Below are 18,624 nucleotides of genomic sequence, written 5' to 3'. Positions count from 1 at the left end.
GCCTACTGTATAAACAGATGCCCGGCCACCCACCCAGGGGAAGGGCCTACAAAGATGAGTTGTCACAAGCTGTTTCCAGTTTGTCCTCCTTTAATTAAAACAATTACAGCCTCATCAGTAATGATAAGATTGTCTCACTTAACTGTCCAAGGGTGTTAGTACTAAGCCACCCAATGAACCCTTTTATAATGTCTCATGAGTAGACCAGAGGATGTTGCTGTGACTCCTTTATCCTTTAGAGGTGTGGCTATGTTGGGACACCTAATGGCTTGTTACCTCAAACTCTGTATCCAGCTTATCATTCAGAAGGAGCTTTCTGAATTCACCTTCAGGCATTCACATGCTATCTGGTAGAATCATCTTCTAGCTATGCTGATAGATAGTTTCCTTGGTCCAGAATTTGTTATCTTCAGAAGAAGAGTCCGAGGAACAGATCTCATTTTAAAGCCACCTAGACCAAACCTAGCCTGAGTCTCCTTCTGGTTGGGCTTAAGATGGCAATGCCATTCCAACCATGGCTAGGAACTCCTGAGTCTTGGAATCAGATCACAGCTTTACTTTTCCCTCAAAGCATCTGAGCTTATATATTCCCAGGTTTTCCATCTCTTCTTGATATTTAAAGCTTTAAAAAACCCCAGTTATCAGTTTAAACCATCACAGGCACATGGGCTCTAATGACTTTTGCAGGTGATTTGGGCTATATTAGAGAACCTAGTCTTGATCTTAAACTGTCATCTGGATTCTCAGTTAATCCAGGAAACCAGTAAAAATTAGTGATGTGTATTGCATGTCTCTGATACATGTGTTTTCCATTATTTGGTCTTCCACAGCACATGCGCATACACACACACACTCACTTACTCACTCTCTTTCAGTTTTTCTAAAATGGGGAGAGACGAGACTATGGTTCCAAAAGGAAATGACTGGTGTGGTGCCTTGAAATCTGAACTTAGTCACGTGTTCTAAATGAAATGACTCCAAGCACATTAACAAGACTTCCTTCTTTCATCTCCTACTTTTTGGAAAACACTTTGATGAGAAACACTGGTTAACTTACAGGCATTCAAATTTATTTCTGTAAAGATAAGTAATAGCCATTGCAAAGCAGTAGTACTTGTGAAATTGGAGTTAAGCTTCCATAACAGTGGTCTTAAAGAATAGGTAGGGTTAGTTAATACACAGCAGCAACCAGCTATTCTTCATCCCTGCTAAGGCTGGGAAAGAAGGAAATTAGCTTCAACTATAATAGAAGAGATTTTCAAGACTGATAATGGGAAATTTATCATCAATAAAGACTATTTTAACCATTGGAACAGATGAGTGACCAGTAGAAGTGGAGGAATGATGTTATTCTATTAGATTTAAAATAGAATATATCATCTGCTCAAGGCACTTAGAATTGGTAGATTAGATCTATCTAGTAATTTTTAACTTTGCAGGGAAGTCACAAACCCCCCATTCAGAATTTGATGGCCCCTCTCTCCAAAAACATGCACACACACAAAACTTTGCATACAATTTCAGGGAACTTACAGACTCCCTGAAGTCTATTAATTAGACCCGAATTTAGGACACCCTGGACTAGATGAGCTCCAAAAGCCTGTTTTGCTCCCTATGTGACAAACTCCATGGCTCAGTTTTCCCATAGATAACAATGGAATCTGAAGACCAAGTGTCAGGCTTTGGATTTTCTTCCTCCAGATTCGTAATGCTTGGCATGCCCAGTGTCAAAGTTAAAAAAAAGAATAGAAAGAATTCTACTTTTAATTCAGTTATTTGTCCTGGAAAAGCCAAACATTTAATTTTAAAAATTATTGGTTGTCTCTGTGTCATCTTTGTAGAAAGGCAGTACAGAGCTAGGCTGTCACCAGCAGTTCTTCCCCAGCCCCGCAACCCAGTCTGGAGTCACAGATGCAAATGCAAATTCAGATGCTACATTCACTACCCAGAATTCTTCCATGCCCACACATCTTCTTACTGTATTGCTGTGACTGTTCAGCTGGGCTTGAAAAAATATTATCTATTTATAATTTTCTCATTAGTTTTATGTCCACGTTTCATTGACTACAAGTTAGAAAACGACCATCCAGAATTACAAATCAGGGAGTAATTTGGTCCTCTACCTAAAATAAAGAGCTTTTATCCTCTTAAGAAGTAGGAATGGAGTGTAGTCTGTGGCTGTGTATTTTAAACTCATGATAATGAGTTGCCCTATATGTAAAAAGTATGACTACATGGTTTTCCTGTTCCCTTCCGCAAATATTCTCTAGTTTACCTGCAAGTTCTATAGCACTCCCTTTAATTCCATGTTGGGATTACAAGTTAATTACTTGACTCTTTGCACCTGGAATCAGGAACGCTGGAAATAAAGATTGCCTCAATGTGGAAGGGAAGTGATCTTTGGGAAAGAGCATAATTGTCAGATGTCTGTAACTTCTCAGTTTTCACTGAGCACTTCATGCTCCTAATGGCAAACCCTTAAATTCATAGTTGGAAGTGACTTAATGAAGTTAGAAATATTACTGATGAATAGGAGTTAAGCACACTTAGCCAAGGTCTCTTTACCATTCACATGGAACGCTGGTCCTTTTGACAGCTGTTTCTTCCCATTGTTGAAGGCAAGGAGGAGGATTTAAGGATTCTTCTCTGTACTCCCCACTAAAAACCCATTCTGTTCCAGTTGCTCCAATCAGAGTAATACACTGCATGGAAAGCATACAAGACATACAATGTCTGGACAGCTGCTGCGTGGCATTATTAACCCTGGCAGCTGCTTTAGCCCTTGTTGTGCCAATAGAGGTTGTTTGGGAGCTAGAATAGGGAGAGGACAGGCCATCCTGGCACCCAGCCCACCTGTAGCTCTGCTTAGTGACCGAGACTCCCTCTGCATCCTTGAAAGTTTATTGACATTTCACATTGTTAAAGCACATTTCTGTCTTTCTGGGGCTGAAGCTTGCGGCAGAGATACACATTCTGTTGAATATGTATTTTTGTGTATATTCCTGTCTGCAGAGAATGTGATCAATGGGCAGGACTACGAAGTGATGATGCAGATTGACTGTCAGGTGATGGACACCAGGATCCTCCACATCAAAAGCTCATCAGTTCCTCCTTACCTCCGAGATCAGCAGAGGAATCAAACCAACACTTTCTTTGGCTCCCCTCCTGCAGCCACAGAGGCAACCCACGTTGTCAGCACCATCCCAGAGTCATTACAATAGCACCCTGCAGCTATGCTGGAAAACTGAGCGTGGGATCCTGCCAGACTGAAGAGCAGGTGGACGAAATGCTGCTTTCTGCCTTCTTGGTGGCAGCCAGAGAACTGCCTCTGCTAGAATTCAAGGAGGAAAGAAGAAGAAATAAAAGAAGCTGCTCTATTTATCATCATCTACCCATCTATTTGGAAAGCACTGAAATTCAGACACCAGAGAACAATATTTCTTCAGTGGCAAATGTAGCCCTGCATCCTCCAGTGTTACCTGGTGTAGATTTTTTTTCTGTACTTTTCTAAACCTCTCTTCCCTGTGTTGGTCTTGTGTTTAACCAGTCATCTTCTTTCAAATAAGGTCCATCTCTCCTTTTTGCCATTTCACTTATTGATTCGTAAAGTGAATTTTATTTAAAGCTATGCCACACATGCATGTTCAAATAGTTTCCACTGATTCGATTTTTCATTCATTTAATGCAAACTCATTCTGGATATTATGCTTATTTTTTAAAAAATACATTTCAAAACCAGAACAGCCAAAAACAATCCAAAAAGAATCAAAACAATTTGGACCCTTAGGTAAAAGGGAAAACTCCCAATTGGTAAAGTTTATCTTTACTTAGGATTTGTGGCTCGAACCTGAACAAAGCAGGTGAGGGAGTGGGTGCAAATTTGGGTGAAGAGAAGGGAAGGGAAGGACCCGTGGTGCAGTTTGGAGAGAGGAGATAGTTCCATTCATATACATGTTTAAAAGATGGCAAGTTGGATGTGATTGCAGTATGAGATAAAGCCACAGCTATCATTTACTTTGAGGACTCTAGGCCATCAAGTATTGGCACACATACTTAAGTTTTCTCTTTACTAATGTGGTCCTCATGGACCACAGGACACAGCTTTCGTTTTCATTCATTCTTCTATTGAAATTATACCAAATTCAGCTGAGGAACATGGAAGTAACTTTAGATTTAAACAAGACAAAAGCTTTTTCACTGAAGAACTGAGATGTACTTGTTCCTTAAAACAATGCAGATTAGTGAATGTGGATTCCTGCTGAGGGAGTGCATCCCATAATATGGCAATAATTTTCAGTTTTTCCAATGAAAAGACAGTGAAAGAATTAAATCATTTGTCCTCCCATGGTTTTTTAAAAAAGCTGTGTTCATTTTTACTGTACTTTGCCTCTTTTTTCATGTAGACAGTTTTGTTTCATTTGATGAATTCACAGAAGTGGATCTCAGTGATGTCCTCTCTAATGTTCTACCTTCAGTTTCTAAGGTGAGTCTTCCTCCCTATTCTACAAAACTTTTCAATTTCTTGATGTCATTCTACAAACACTGCTTCTTACCCCAGTTGACTTGCCTTTGTCAGATTTCTTCCCGTTCCACACTGTGTCAATCAATTCCTCTTCTTCCTTGCAAGAAAGGGAAGGAGACGTTATAGCAACCTCTCAAGGATTATATGCAGCTGGTTAGTTTTCTGCCAGTGAAATTAGGCCTGGCCCCTAAATAATTTTAAACAATCATCAGCACTTCTAACTCTCTGGATAGGTGACCCTTTGTCCAAGCTAGTTAGATGCTTTCCAAGGAAATCAGTTCAACTTTTGTGAGTGGGAAAAAAGGGGGCTTTACTGTTGTATTACTTGGGCATCTGGAGTTTGAAAAATGCGAATTAACCTTCCTCTTTTTCCACATTACAAACCATTTTAAGTTAGGGCAGCCCTCCCTTTAGATTTGGCTATCCTGGGTGATTTTCAGACAAGAACCATTTTCCCTGGGGGACATTCTTCTAGTGGGTACCAAGGAATATAAGGCAAATGCCCAGAAGTCCTTCAGGTGACTGGGCAGTCTTATCGTGGGATATTTTCTCCTGGCACTGCTCCTTCCCATTCTGTAATGTGAATTAGCCACACAAGAGGCTGTGAGCACGGCTAGTAAACAGCAGCAGCAAAGTCTTCCTTAAGCTGCTAATCTTCTGCTGGAACTGTCATACGTTTTCATGGTCAGTGTAAACCTGGTTCGAGTGGGGTGATTAGAAATGGAGTTTCCCTCCTCCGTGGCACAGAATCACAGAAGGACCCATCACGCGGACTTGTTCTTAGCGCTTCACTTTTCCTTCATCCCTCGATTCCCAGCTTTTTCTGTGATCATTTTACCAACTCCTCAGTTGGAAGACTTCGGTTATGACGTATTCACCAACGTTAGTCCCTGTCTTCCAGGTGAAAAGGTGGGGAGCGGTTGGGAGGAAGTCTCCACTGAAGAGCAGGAAGGTTGCAGCAGGGCCGGCAGCCCGGCCACAGAGCTGCGGGTGCCTGTGAGGTGCCGCCCAGGGCAGCCTGGGAGCTTTGCCTTCTCTTCTCTCTCGCTGGCCCTTCCGCTGTTTGTCATTGCCTGTTCTTGAATGAATCTTTGAGATGAGGGAACAGGTTTCTCCTAAGGGTGGAGTTTCAGGAAATGAGTGAAAGGCAATTGACAAGTGCAAAGAAGTATTCTACTTTTTAAATTGCTGGCAAAGCTATAATGAATCCCTAGGCATAATTGTAGTTTTAATTTTCATGTTTGTATGCACAAGGCCCTTTAGGAAATGGAAAGTTACCATGCCAGATTAAAATTTTTTTGAGGGGGGGATCGCCTTTTGCAGGGGTTGCAGCCAGAAATTGTGGGGAATATGTGTATTTATTTATTTATTAAATTTTAAATGGGATTTTGCAAGCTTGTGAGAAAAATAGATGATAAACTCATGGAGGAGGTCAATCTTCCTGTTATTAGAGGATTTTGTGCTCTTTGGACTGGCAGTAATATAGTCTTGGGAAGTGATGGTGGATGCTGATGGAAACAGTCTTTCTGCCTGGTTGCAAGTCCCAAATTTTTAAGGCTTAACGGAAAGTAAGTGGATGTTTCCTCATATTAACTACTGAGTCAGATGTTCGAACTTATCCCTTGAAACAAATCTGTTGTTTGCCATGCCTGTATTACAGAAACTTCACGTTGATTTTTGGGTGGGATTGTGTTTTCACAAGTAAAAAATCCCCCATAATTATAAAACTGAGAGCATCATCTAATTTTTTTTTTTAATGACTACAAGTTCCAGCACAAAACTGGCATATCTTTGCCATTTCTTGCTAGTAAGAAGTAGGGATGGAGGTATTTGAAAGCCATATTATGTGAGTCATTCTTAAGTGCTCCAAGCAAATTTAGAAACAGACAAGGAACTTGGTATTCAATTTGCTTTTTAAAATTATTTTTAAAGAGACACCATCCTAATTAAATCCTCTTGGCCTGAACCTTCCTCCCCGGTGTGTATTCCCCGGTAGTCACCGCAGTGAGATGCCGGTAGGACTGCCGTGGCAGTATTTCGCACCATTAAAACTGGAAAACTCTCAAGCTCTTCGCCACTTTCCTACTATTCTTTCATTCTTGCCATTTTAGGAAGCTCAGGTTGTGAAACTTGACAGAAATGTATTACAGGAAAAGCTTGTAATTATATTTGACTTTCTAACACATTGAAAAGTTTCAAAGTGACTTTCACTTTCAACAACACATCAGAAGTAACCACTTCTGCTTTCACAGCCTGAATAGCTAGAGCCTGATCCGACGCCCCCTTTCAGTCTGAAGTCATGGGAAATTTTCCAGCCACGAAAGCCCTCTTTCCACTGCATACTGACGGGCTGACTCAGCTTCCTTCAGCCGACTGAGATCTTTTTATACTATTGGCTATTTCATACCAATTAACCTCTTAAATAAGATTGCTAATTGATAGACACTTATTACCACCTGTGGACCCCATAGTCCTTACCAGAATGTTTTTTTTTCATCAGTCCTGAGTCATTTCAACTTACAGAAATCAGGATTGTTGCTGCTAATATGAATACCAATCATAACTTTTAAAAACAAAAATAAAGCCTAAAAGAGAATGAAATATAAGAAATGTTCATTCCCACCCCTAATAACATTTAGAAGTGAATATTCCCATTTCCTTCAACCCACAGGGATTGGGATTGATTTTTAATTTTCTAGGAAACGATGCTGGACTACCCAAAAAGATGTTGCCAGAATCCAAAAGGAACTATGCTCATAAAAGAAATGCAGTTTTCGGCCGGGCGCGGTGGCTCAAGCCTGTAATCCCAGCACTTTGGGAGGCTGAGGCGGGTGGATCACGAGGTCAAGAGATCGAGACCATCCTGGTCAACTTGGTGAAACCCCCGTCTCTACTAAAAATACAAAACATTAGCTGGGCATGGTGGCGTGTGCCTGTAATCCCAGCTACTCAGGAGGCTGAGGCAGGAGAATTGCCTGAACCCAGGAGGCGGAGGTTGCGGTGAGCCGAGATCGCGCCATTGCACTCCAGCCTGGGTAACAAGAGCGAAACTCCGTCTCAAAAAAAAAAAAAAAAAAAAAAAAAATGCAGTTTTCTCCTGCCTGAAAAAAGAAGTGTGTTCTGATCTTTTTAATGACTAAGCTTAAAACAGTTTATTTTGGGTAAGACTAGAACTTTCAACAATTTGTTCTAATATCTGTGTTACTAGTCAAATGCAATAGAATTTATGAAAAGAAGAATGACAAAGGTGTCTGATTAGGAAATTTCATCTTATGTATGAATCCATGTCATCGCCAGCCACTGTCACGTAGTGGATGGCATTCTCAACATACTGGTTCTAACTTTAAGCATTAGGAATTTAGCACATTAAAATACCTTTAATTCTATTAGGCTTGGTAACTAAGGAGTAAATAAATAAGTTTATCATTTGCCAAACAGCACAAATAACTGTTGTGCTGTTTGCTCTCAATGAAGTTGGTGACCATTAGTTAAATAAACCAGGAGGCTTGGCCTATCCCCTTTATGTTAATCCCAACTGGAGATTAGCAGGTAGACTTTCGCAGCAATTGTATATTGATCCACTTTCACTCATACTTGCCCTAAGTTCCAGGCCAGTCACCAGGACAGAGGAGATGATGGGAAAACAGAGCTTTAGATGAAAACCACTATGCACTACCAGCCTTAGAGGCACTGGTTTCCTGTTACCACTTTGGCAAGTGTGGTTAGGCTAAGTTCAATCAGGCTTCATCCATGGAACCATTAGAACTGAGGAGGGTGTGTTAGAGATACCATTTCACCAGGATCTTTTTTCTCAGGTTGTACGCATGTCACTTTAAGAACATGTTGAAGATGAGGAGGAGAGAGGCACCATTCTCTCCCTTAACAATGATGATGTTTGCAAAACCTAAAGAAATAACAGATTATTTCATACTTTCAAGCAAGTCTTTATAATGCAATACCTGTTATTTCTCTAAAATTCAAATAAAGAATTTTTAAACTTGCCTTGTTTTATTCTGTATATAGAAAGAGAGAAAAAGCAGCCCCCAAATGAATCTTCAGTGTTAAGGGGTTAGTCATGGGAAAGGAAGCCTGAAAAGGCCTTGTGGGTTGTGTTACTGTTAAGATGAAACTGTTGGACTCTTTTCTGCTTTTCTCCCAAGCCAATTAAGTAAAAATGTCCTTTATGTGTCCAGATATTTAAACCACAATCTTATCAAGGAAAAAATAATCTAAAAACCCCATATTTTATCTTTCTGTGTCTTCAGGAAACCGTGTTACTCAGTCACGCCTCTTGTCCTCACCAGAGGCCTCTTCCCAGCTTGCAGTGGCAAATGCCACCACACCTGAAGCTAGTCACTGCAGACTGACAGCAAGGGCTCCATCAAGGAGTAATTAATGCAGGCATTTACTGAGCACCCAGTGAATGCCTCGGACACTGCTTTATTAACTATATTATTTCAATCTTCTACAACCTATTTTGTAAGATGGTGTTATTAATAAGTGGAGCCGGCCAGGCACGGTGACTCATGCCTGTAATCCCAGCACTCTGGGAGGCCGAGGTGGGTGGATCACCTGAGCTCAGGAGTTTGAGACCAGCCTGGGCAATACGGTGAAACCCTGTCTCTACAAAAAATACAAAAATTAGCCAGGCATGGTGGCAGGTGCCTGTAATCCCAGCTACTTGGGGAGCTTAACTGGTAGGATCACTTGAAACCAGGAGGCAGAGGTTGCAGTGAGCCAAGATCACATCACTACAATCCAGCCTGGGCAACAGAGTGAGACCCTGTCTCCCTGTCTCCCTGTCTCTCTCTCTCATATTCATATATATATATATATATATATATATATATATATATATATATATATATATATACACACACACACACCCCTTCCTCCAGCCTCCCACCTCTTTATGGCATTGTCTCCTGAGACTTCTCACTCTATGTGGGATATAGTTCGAGCCAATTTTTGAATCTCAAAGGGTACCCACAAATGACATTTGCGTTATAAAATACATGGTATCATAAATAGAGGGCTTCTTTAGCATTCACCTTGTAATGTACCTAACTGGTCTAATTTTGGTAAAGATTTAAATCACTTCCAATGTTTTGTTCACAATAGGAAACATATAGCATATTTCAATCCATTACATTCATTGAGTGTGATCTGTATAAATGCCTGAAGAGAATCCTTCTCTTAGTTCAGTTAATGGTGGTAGCTGATGCATATTGAAGACCTAACCTTCCAGACACTATGCTAAGCCTTTACAAGCTTTAGCTCATTGGAGCTTTGCAGCAAGCCTTAATCATAGACATAATAATATTAATACCTGCATCTGTGAATTACAGATGAAGAAATAGTCACAAGAGATTTGGTAACTTGCCCAGGAACTCACAACTAGTACATAGCAGAGTTGAAATTTGAAATTAAGTCTGTCATGATTTCGAAGCCACGTTCTTTCTACTATGCTACATTGTCATTCATCCTTTGAAGTCATAAAGAGACAAATGAGTGAGGAGGAAACCAAGCCACACAACATGGGCAAGCAGGTGCTGAGGCACGTTCAGGAAAGAGGGAGAGTCGCTAAGGGGCAAGGTCCAGTAGTATCCGAGGGTCTTCTGTGAGTGACTCAGAAGCATACACTCAAGGCTGTGTGCAGAGCCTGCGCTGGGCTGGTTCTTCCAGGCTCTGTAGTCCCCATCTTGGATGAGTTACCTAGTGAGGTGGTTTCAAGCTGGCTCCCCCATAATTGATCCCAGGCTCTCCCAACTCTCCTACTCTATTCATATCCAAAAGCCCACCCAAGTGTGACATCCATCTCCATTGCAGGATGTATCCACTGTTTGCCTTGTGATCACAAATTCTATAGGAAGTTTTCACTGCAGAATTAACTGCTGATGTGGATGCTGGACTATGAAATAGAGATGCTTATGTGAGAGATCACCACTACTCTGCAGATCCAAAATTGAAATGTTTCAGAAGTGGACATATCTTTAAAATAAATACAATACACCATATTAACAAGCAGATCATCTTGTAAGATTGACTGCAGCAGGCCAGGCTCGGTGGCTCAAGCCTGTAATCCCAGCACTTTGGGAGGCCGAGGCGGGTGGATCACGAGGTCAAGAGATCGAGACCATCCTGGTCAACATGGTGAAACCCTGTCTCTACTAAAAATACAAAAAAATTAGCTGGGCATGGTGGCATGTGCCTGTAATCCCAGCTACTCAGGAGGCTGAGGCAGGAGAATTGCCTGAACCCAGGAGGCGGAGGTTGCGGTGAGCCGAGATCGCGCCATTGCACTCCAGCCTCGGTAACAAGAGCGAAACTTCATCTCAAAAAAAAAAAAAAAAAAAAAAAGATTGACTGCAGCAGTATCAGCCCTGAAAGCTGTATTCATTTAGAAGCGGGACCTTGTCAGGCTAAGAGAAAATACTGTTTCCAGTTCTTTACGGGATAGCCCACATGCCTGCAAACATCAAAGGGGTACAAAGAAAGAACTGACAGCCTCAAAACCATCTCAGACGCTCCTCCCCCAGGTGTCCTGCTTGACTTCTGAAGGCTCTGAGGTTATCTGCATTGCCACAGCACCCGATGGAGCTTCGATTCTTGGGCTGCATTTCTTCATAGTGGACTAGAGGCAATGGCCCTGGAATTTAAACCTTTGCTGCCAGTTCTAAGTGTTGTGTGAAGCTCGGACATCCACCATGGAGCTGTGGGAAGGCATGGCCGATGAACTAGACAACATCCTTGACATGCCCTTCACATGTCTAGAGATGGGAATGGTGTCTCTTCCATGGGACTATGTGGTCACACTTCTGTCCCCATGGAAGAGTAAAGATAATTTCCAGGCGAGGGTAAGATTTCTGGTCAGCCTGAAGAAGAAAGTTCAGTTGGACACAAGCTGCTCTCAGGAGAGTTTTGGGGCAGGAGGTTCATGGCCAGCATCTTTGTCATGGGTACAGAGCGCACCCACTCACTTGGCTGCTGGCCCCAGGACATCAAATGATACATTTTACCATATTGTTTCTGGTTTCCTCAAGTTGCCGGAATTCTGCTCTGCTAAGCCACTCGTTCACATCAGATCGACACGTTGCCCCCTTCAGCCTGGCAGCCTTTAGGAAGACAGAATTACAGCAACCCACACACATCCAGCTAGGCTGTTTCCATCAAATTGCCAGCTGGGGGGAACTGGAAATTCGTCTTAATTTAGACAATATGAGCAGGAAAGATGCTGAAACACATATTCTCTTGTTTGAAATGGCTCTATGGGTCACCACCCAGGGGAGCACAACTAGAAGCACATTGCGAGTAGCAGCACAGTTGGGGCTGATTCCATCTTCCCAGGATGTATCATCCAGTACAAGTCAGCAGGGCGCGCACAGTCCAAGGAAGGAAAAGGCCACTCACAGGAAGATTGCTTTTGTCACCACAGCAGCATCTTCCTCACTCTCATTGCCTTTGCAATTACCAGTTAAACATTTATCATCCCTGTGGGACGGTGAGCTCCAGAAGAGCAGGAACCCTACTAATGTCTTGATTTTTTTCTCCAGTAGTGGACATAGTGTGCTTGGGCCATGGTGGTTTGGGCATTTTAGGCTAAGTCAGTATTTCACTGAATTATAGAGCATTTAGAGAGCCACAGATACACCCTGTCCTTCCGGGAGTGGGCATGACAGACAGGCATTTGTCACACTGCACTAGCTACCGCATCCTTTGCAAATATTCACAGGGCACACATGTTGCAGGATGTGCAATGCCCAGTGCCGAGGCAGGACTGCAAGGAAAACAGCAGAGATCCCTGCCTTCCCCTAAAAGATGAGGCATTGTTAGTTTTCCTCTTCCCCGTTTCATTTCATCCGACTGCCTCTTCCTCTGGCTTCAGTCTGGGGCATATTAGAAATGGGCCTGGAAAGAGCATGTAAACCAGCGAGTCTGCAAGTGGGACCCTGAGACTCCAGCAGCACCTCAGAACTTGCTAGAAATGCAACTTTCCTGACCCCAACCCAGACCCACTGAGTCGGACAGTCAGACTCCGAGGTTGGGCCTAACACCCTGTGTTTCAACAAGTCCCCCCAGAGGACTGAGAGGAGTCTGAGAAACACCCATGTAGTTCTCTGTCAGTGAGGCTGGAGGATAGGAAGACGCAGCCTCTTGCCAGAGATAAACCTCACAGCTGCTATCGCTGTGGTGGGTAGGAATATCAGGATCATCTGAGGTCAGGAGTTTGAGACCAGCCTGACCAACAAGGTGAAACCCCAACTCTACTAAAATACAAAAATTAGCTGGGCATGGTGGCATGTGCCTGTAATCCCAGCTACTCAAGAGGCTGAGGCAAGAAAATTGCTTGAGCCTAGGAGGGGAGTGAATGGAGATCGCATCACTGTACTCCAGTCTGGGCGACGGAGCTCGCTAGACTACATCTCCAAAAAAAAGAAAGAATCGTGTGTGTGTGCTGCCTTTTTGGAAGTCCACAGGGGTTAGAGCTTCAGCATTCACAGCCTCCTTCCCTGCTGCTGCCCTGGGTGGCTGCACTCCCAGCTGAGGGGCCAGAATCAGGCCTGTGCCCTTAATCAGTTACGTGCACTCAGCCAAGTCAGCAACCATCCAGGCATGGAGGCTGCACCCAGGACGAGGAGGCAGAATCGGCTGCTTGCTCCCCCACAGGTCCGTGGCTCTCCTGGGCACTGAGCTCAGGGAGGTCCTGCATTGAACCAGCACCCTTTATCATGGGAGGGGACATCAGCCTCCCTGGAGCAGGTTTTCACTGGGTGGCTGGGAGAACCCTCGGCACTGGGCAGGGGCACCCTGGAGAGAATGCTCCTGGCCCTCCCTTCACAGCTCTGAAGACAAGGTGTGTGCCCCAGGCTCCATGGGCAGAGGCTTGGGCTAAAGGCTCGAACCCCCTTCAATTCAGCCCTAGCTTGGTGGTTCCGAAACTTTGCTGTGCTTTGGAACCACCTGGGGACCTTTAAAAAATACTGGTGCCGGAGGCGGAGGTTGCGGTGACCCGAGATCGCGCCATTGCACTCCAGCCTGGGTAACAAGAGTGAAACTCCGTCTCAAAAAAAAAAAAAAAAATACTGGTGCCTGCCTCCCACCCCCAGACAGTCTGACTTAATTGGTATAGGGTGTGACCTGGGCATAGGAGTGTGAAAACTTCCCCAGGTGATTCTAATGTGCAGAAACGCTTGGGAACTAATGAACGCTGTCTTCCGAAGCCTAGTTCTGATGTTTACAGAGCTACACCATCCTGGAGGTCAAGGGTGGAGTAGGGGCCCAGGAACAAGAAAAAAAAAATGCGTTTGGATATTCAAAGTCCAAACCTAGCAAACAGCTGGTAAAGAAAGGAGGGGAGAGAGGTAGGGGTGGGGGTGGTGAGTGCTGGATTCGCTCGTGGAGATGTTGTCAGACATTCCTCTGCGGTAGAACGGGGAAATGCACGAAAATAACCATGGCTGTGAAAATGGAACCTTCTGGGAAATGGCATATTCTTGGAAGGCGAGGGAGCCGGGAGAAGAGGGAGAGACGAGACAGTAGGGAGAAGGAGAAAGGGGAACGGGAGAGGAGTCTGCTCCTGAGGCGTTAGGGAACTGGAAAAACAAAAACCAAAACGGTTCAGATGGGAAAAGAACTGCAGAGGGAAGCGGAGAACGTTTGGGTCAGGGGAGGAGGGGGGAAGAGGACCCAGAAGCAGCCCGAAGCAACCCAAGAAACGGTAAACCAGGAGGAGAGAAGGAATCAAGCCAGAACAGCACACAAACAGCGGCCCTGCCAAAGCCGCCCTGCTCCGGGCTCCCAGGCCAGTGCGAGGCTGAGTGCACCCCTCCTCGTCACAGCCCTCAGGCAAGGGACAAGACACTGGCGTTTGCCTCTGTGTTCATTCCCTTCCGTCCTCAAGGTTCTGTCCCCTCCAGACTTTGCAGAGCTCCTAGTGGAAGGAGCTCTGGGCCTGTGGCTGGAAAGCCAGGCCCTCCCTCTTTGAAATCTCCCCGTAGGGTAGAGGGCTTGTGTGGCCCAGGAGGCGGAGGGGCAGTGCCCTGGGGACAGGCAGGTGGACTGTGGGTTCAGGCCTCTGGCTCCACGACTGTTGGGGTGGAGGCAACTCCTCTTTCCTAAGGCTGGCTCCAGCCTGATTCTTAGATCTCACCCCGATGGCTTCTCTCAGGGAGAGACATCCAAATATCGAGTCATGGGGGCGGGGAGTAGGGGAGAAGCTTTGAAGACAAAACCAAGAAAAATTACACAGGTTTTTAAATTCCTAGAAGAAAGATTTGACACCGACTTTGTACAAAATCAGGAGACGTCTCACAAGTGGGTGTGAGCGTAACTTACCTGCTATGACAAGCTGTAAGGCCGGCTGCCTCGCTGGGAGGCCGGGCACACCCACCTCTGCACCCGGCACCAGGTTCTGCTGCGTGGCTGCCCTGGAAGGTTCCAGCTGATGCAAGGCTCCTAGCCAGCTCTCCCACCGGAAAACCCGCCCAACAACCCGCCAACCAATAGCCAATCCCACTCCCCTGGAGTCAATCAGAGCACCCAGCTGTTGCTCGTTCCTCCTAGCCATAAAAACCCCACGCCCCAGGAAGCTGGTGCAACTTCCCTGGCCCCTTCCCCCAGGACCGTGGAACCTCGCCTGGGAGTTAAGTAAATTGGCATTTAATCTTCTTATGCTGGTCTCAGTTTCCTCATTTTAAACTCGGCAATAACCCTTACACAAGCCATCTGCAAAGTCAAAATGCCAGCCCATGGCATGGCCCCTCTGGTTCTCGGTGTGCCCTGGGAGCAGGCAGGCAGGTCCCATCTTTGCTAGTGGGACAGCACAGGGCAGAGCAGGCACGAAGACCCGCACCATCCCAGCCTGCGATCAGTGCTTGCCACCAGTGGAACTGCTTTCCTGACAGTGTCAAGATAGGTGAACCATTTGGGCTTATTCAAAGCTAATGTCAATATCAAGTGCTTCAAGATACTGAGTGTATCCACCAGCCAGTTTCACTCTTCTGGGCATGGCAGGCCCCTCGGCACCTGGGCTCAGGCTGTCCTCTCCCCCTGCACTGTCCTCTCCCCCAGACTGTCCTCTCCCCCCGGACTGTCCTCTCCCGCAGACTGTCCTCTCCTCCCGGACTGTCCTCTCCCCATGGACTGTCCTTTCCCCCTGGACTGTCCTGTCCACCCAGACTGTCCTCTCACCTTGACTGTCATCTCCCCCAGACTGTCCTACCAGCTAGGTTTGAGGTGCTCTGTGGATTCACAGGACAATGCTTTGTGCCCCGCAGCTGAAAGCTCCCTTGCATGCCTCCAGACAAGAGTGGCCTGGGGTCAACTCCTCCCTGCCTGGCTGGCCTCCCTCCTCTCTGTGGTGCCTTGTTTCCATCCTGACCACTGGCCTGGCCTCACAGGGGAACAAAACGTGGACTGGCTTCCTCAGAGTGAGAAAGGCAGCAGAGCCTGGGGCCAGCACCAGCCACTGGCCCTTCTTTTTCAGGAGAAAGGAAAGAAGTTAAGGGCGGGGGTCACCCGGGGTACCAGGGGGCCTGTCTCCTGAAGAGCTGCAGAGAGTAGGCCAGTGCATTCTGCAGGAACGCCGTAACCCCAAGGGTGTTCCAGTGAACGCCCTTTCTGTTCTGAAAATGTGCCACAGTGGGGTATGGCCCCTCCATAACAGAAGTGGCCATTGTGAGGTGAGGGAGTCAGCGCGGGGCTAGGGGCTTTCGTGGGTGGAAGAGAATTCCACTGCTGGAAGAGAGGGCCAGAGGGGCAGGGTGACCAAGGGGCTGCTGGGGCCTGGTGGTTCCAGGGGCTGTTGAAGGGTCAGAAGTCCTTCTATGTAACCAGAACTGGAGCTTTCTGGTGGCCCCACATCAGCCCATCAAGCCCCTCTAACGTCCGGGCTGCGCTCCGACAGGACACAGAGATGTCCTCCAGCAACCAGGCTGGGGAGAAAAGCACACAGAGGCGTGAGTGGCTGGAGGCTGCCAGATGCCAGGCAGGCTAAGACACAGGTGTGGAGGCCCGAGGGAGAAGAACGGGAGGAGAGGATGGGGCTGGGGCTTCCCGAGGGAGGTGGGCTTTGGCCAAACCTTAAGGGAGGGGGGAAGTCAAGCAGGTCATGACTGGGGAGAGACGCCTGTCCAGGCAGGATTCCATCTGGATCCTGAAGCTGTTTCTGGTGAGAACAGCTTGAGCAGAGATAGGGAAGACACACTCAGGAGCCAGCATAGCCTCATGGCAAAGTCCTGTTGGGCCTCAGGGGGTGTAAAGCTGGTGGGTGGACAACTTTCTGCGTTTGGAGTACCACTTCGATGGGAAATTGGTGTTGGATAACCCCTGAGGGCTCACATGGTTCCCAGAACTTGGGTAGCTTTGTCTCAAGAGAGTCATGCTGGAGGACGTCCCTAGGAGGAATTACGCAGGTGTCAGCCTGCAAAATGAGTCTGTTTCTTTGGAAGTCACAGAGCATTGCTCTTTGTCAGTGACCAAAACACACCTGGTGTCCTCAGAGTCCTTGAGCCCAGTGGCCCTGGGGTGCAGGAATCCCTCCCACAGCGCTCTCGACAGGCCCCTCCATCTGAACCCTGAAGCTCTCGAGGGTCCTCTCAGTGACCCTTCCACTAGAGGAAGAACCAGTGTTCACTTCCCAGTGGGATTCACATGTACTGAGTCCTCTTATGAGCCTTGGGGTCTTCTCGGCCAGCTCCTCCTACACAGATGGCTGGATGAGGAATGGACATGGTCGATCCCCATGCTCAGCATGGACAGATGAGCTGAGCCTCTCAGGGAGTCTGAGGGGACGGTGAATCGTGGATGCTCCAGCTCGGGGGGCCTGGGGAGGCTCCTTGTGCTGCTGCCATGTTGGGCTACATTGTAAGATGGGTGAGCAGGGAGGAGCAGAGTGCTCTGAGGACGGTCATCCCAGCACTTTGGGAGAAATTTCCTGTCCTGGTCCCTGAGAGGAGCCTGAAGCCTCACTGAGTACCCGTGGGACTGCCTGGGGTACTCTTATGGCTAGCTTCGCTTTGAGCCAGGCTGAGTGGGTTTCTTACCTCCACAACCAAGACACCCTTGATGAGAGCATAGCCCTCGGGCCTCTCCTAGCCTCTGAGCTCAGCGGGGAAACGCCGGCTTATCACAGAGGTTGGAGGGTGGAGCTGGGGTTCTTCTGAGGGCGGCTGGCAGACCTCTCGCTTTTCACTCCAACCCCAGACTTGCCTCTCCAAACCGTAACTGAAGTTGCTGTGTGACTCCGGGATGTTCACCAGCGTTTTCCAGCCCTTTCCTGGCACCTGCTGCTGTTGGCCGCACTTTGCCTCAGGCACTGCCAAATTTTCCTTGGTGCTTCAGGGCCAGGCAGGCTCCTCCAGAAAGAGAGAGCTCAGCTGAGGTCACATGGAAAATAACCCCCAGGCAGGGCCCTGCCCCAGGCTGCACCAGCCAACCACCCTTTGTTCTCGCTCACTCTCTCTCTCTCTCACTCAACTGGCCTGTCTTACCATAGGTCAAATTACATTCCCCTAAGCATAGGAATACTATGCAGTAAAAGTTCCGATGCAGCTTGTCTGCATCTAATCGCTCTGGGAAAGCTTTAAAAGTAGAGAACTCCAGGGATCCCGCGCCACGAGGACATCTTCGTCACTGTTGGCTTCCAGATTACAAGCGCTTCCAGTGGGAAAATTCGCAGCACAGACAAACCTTGCTTTACACCATAATGCATTCCCGAAGAGTCACCGATAATCTTTTCATTGATATTCTGCCTTATTCCAGAAAAAAAAGTCACAGCCCACACCAAGGCAGCAAACTAGAGATAAAGGAACATTAAAAACAAACAAACAAACAAACAGAACACCATAAAATAGAACCAGGAGAGCGTCAAAGGCAACGTGGACACCATCCAGATCCTACATGCTTGCTATGAACCCTAAACTTAGTAGGAAAGAGAAATTCAGTTAAACAAAGAGTTGTGTAGAAACTGAACTTTGGAAAATTGAACCATATTTCAAATATACTAATGGGAATTGTTTTCCTGGACATCTGGTTTTGTTTCTGCTTTTTATTTGTTTGTTTTTGTCTGCTCAGCAGCCCTTCACTGGGGGAACCGGCCCCTC

At 46.3% G+C, this 18,624-nt stretch overlaps 1 protein-coding gene across 3 annotated transcripts in view; it reads left to right on the top strand.

Annotated features, from left to right (window-relative positions):
• Window positions 1-8,523, top strand: part of ATF6 (activating transcription factor 6) — a 163,439-nt gene extending 154,916 nt beyond the window's left edge. For all 3 annotated transcript variants that reach the window (XM_010331242.3, XM_003943380.4, XM_074390220.1), the window contains one exon: window positions 3,013-8,523. In XM_010331242.3, the coding sequence (XP_010329544.1) occupies window positions 3,013-3,221 (209 nt within the window). In that variant the 3' untranslated portion in view covers window positions 3,222-8,523. The remainder of the gene's footprint in view (window positions 1-3,012) is intronic.
• Window positions 8,524-18,624: the final 10,101 nt, after the last annotated feature.

This window comes from Saimiri boliviensis, chromosome 19, assembly GCF_048565385.1.
Source record: "Saimiri boliviensis isolate mSaiBol1 chromosome 19, mSaiBol1.pri, whole genome shotgun sequence".
Lineage (NCBI taxonomy): Eukaryota > Metazoa > Chordata > Mammalia > Primates > Cebidae > Saimiri > Saimiri boliviensis.
The sequence above is the reverse complement of the archived record's forward strand: the minus strand, read 5'-3'. Positions and strand labels throughout refer to the sequence as shown.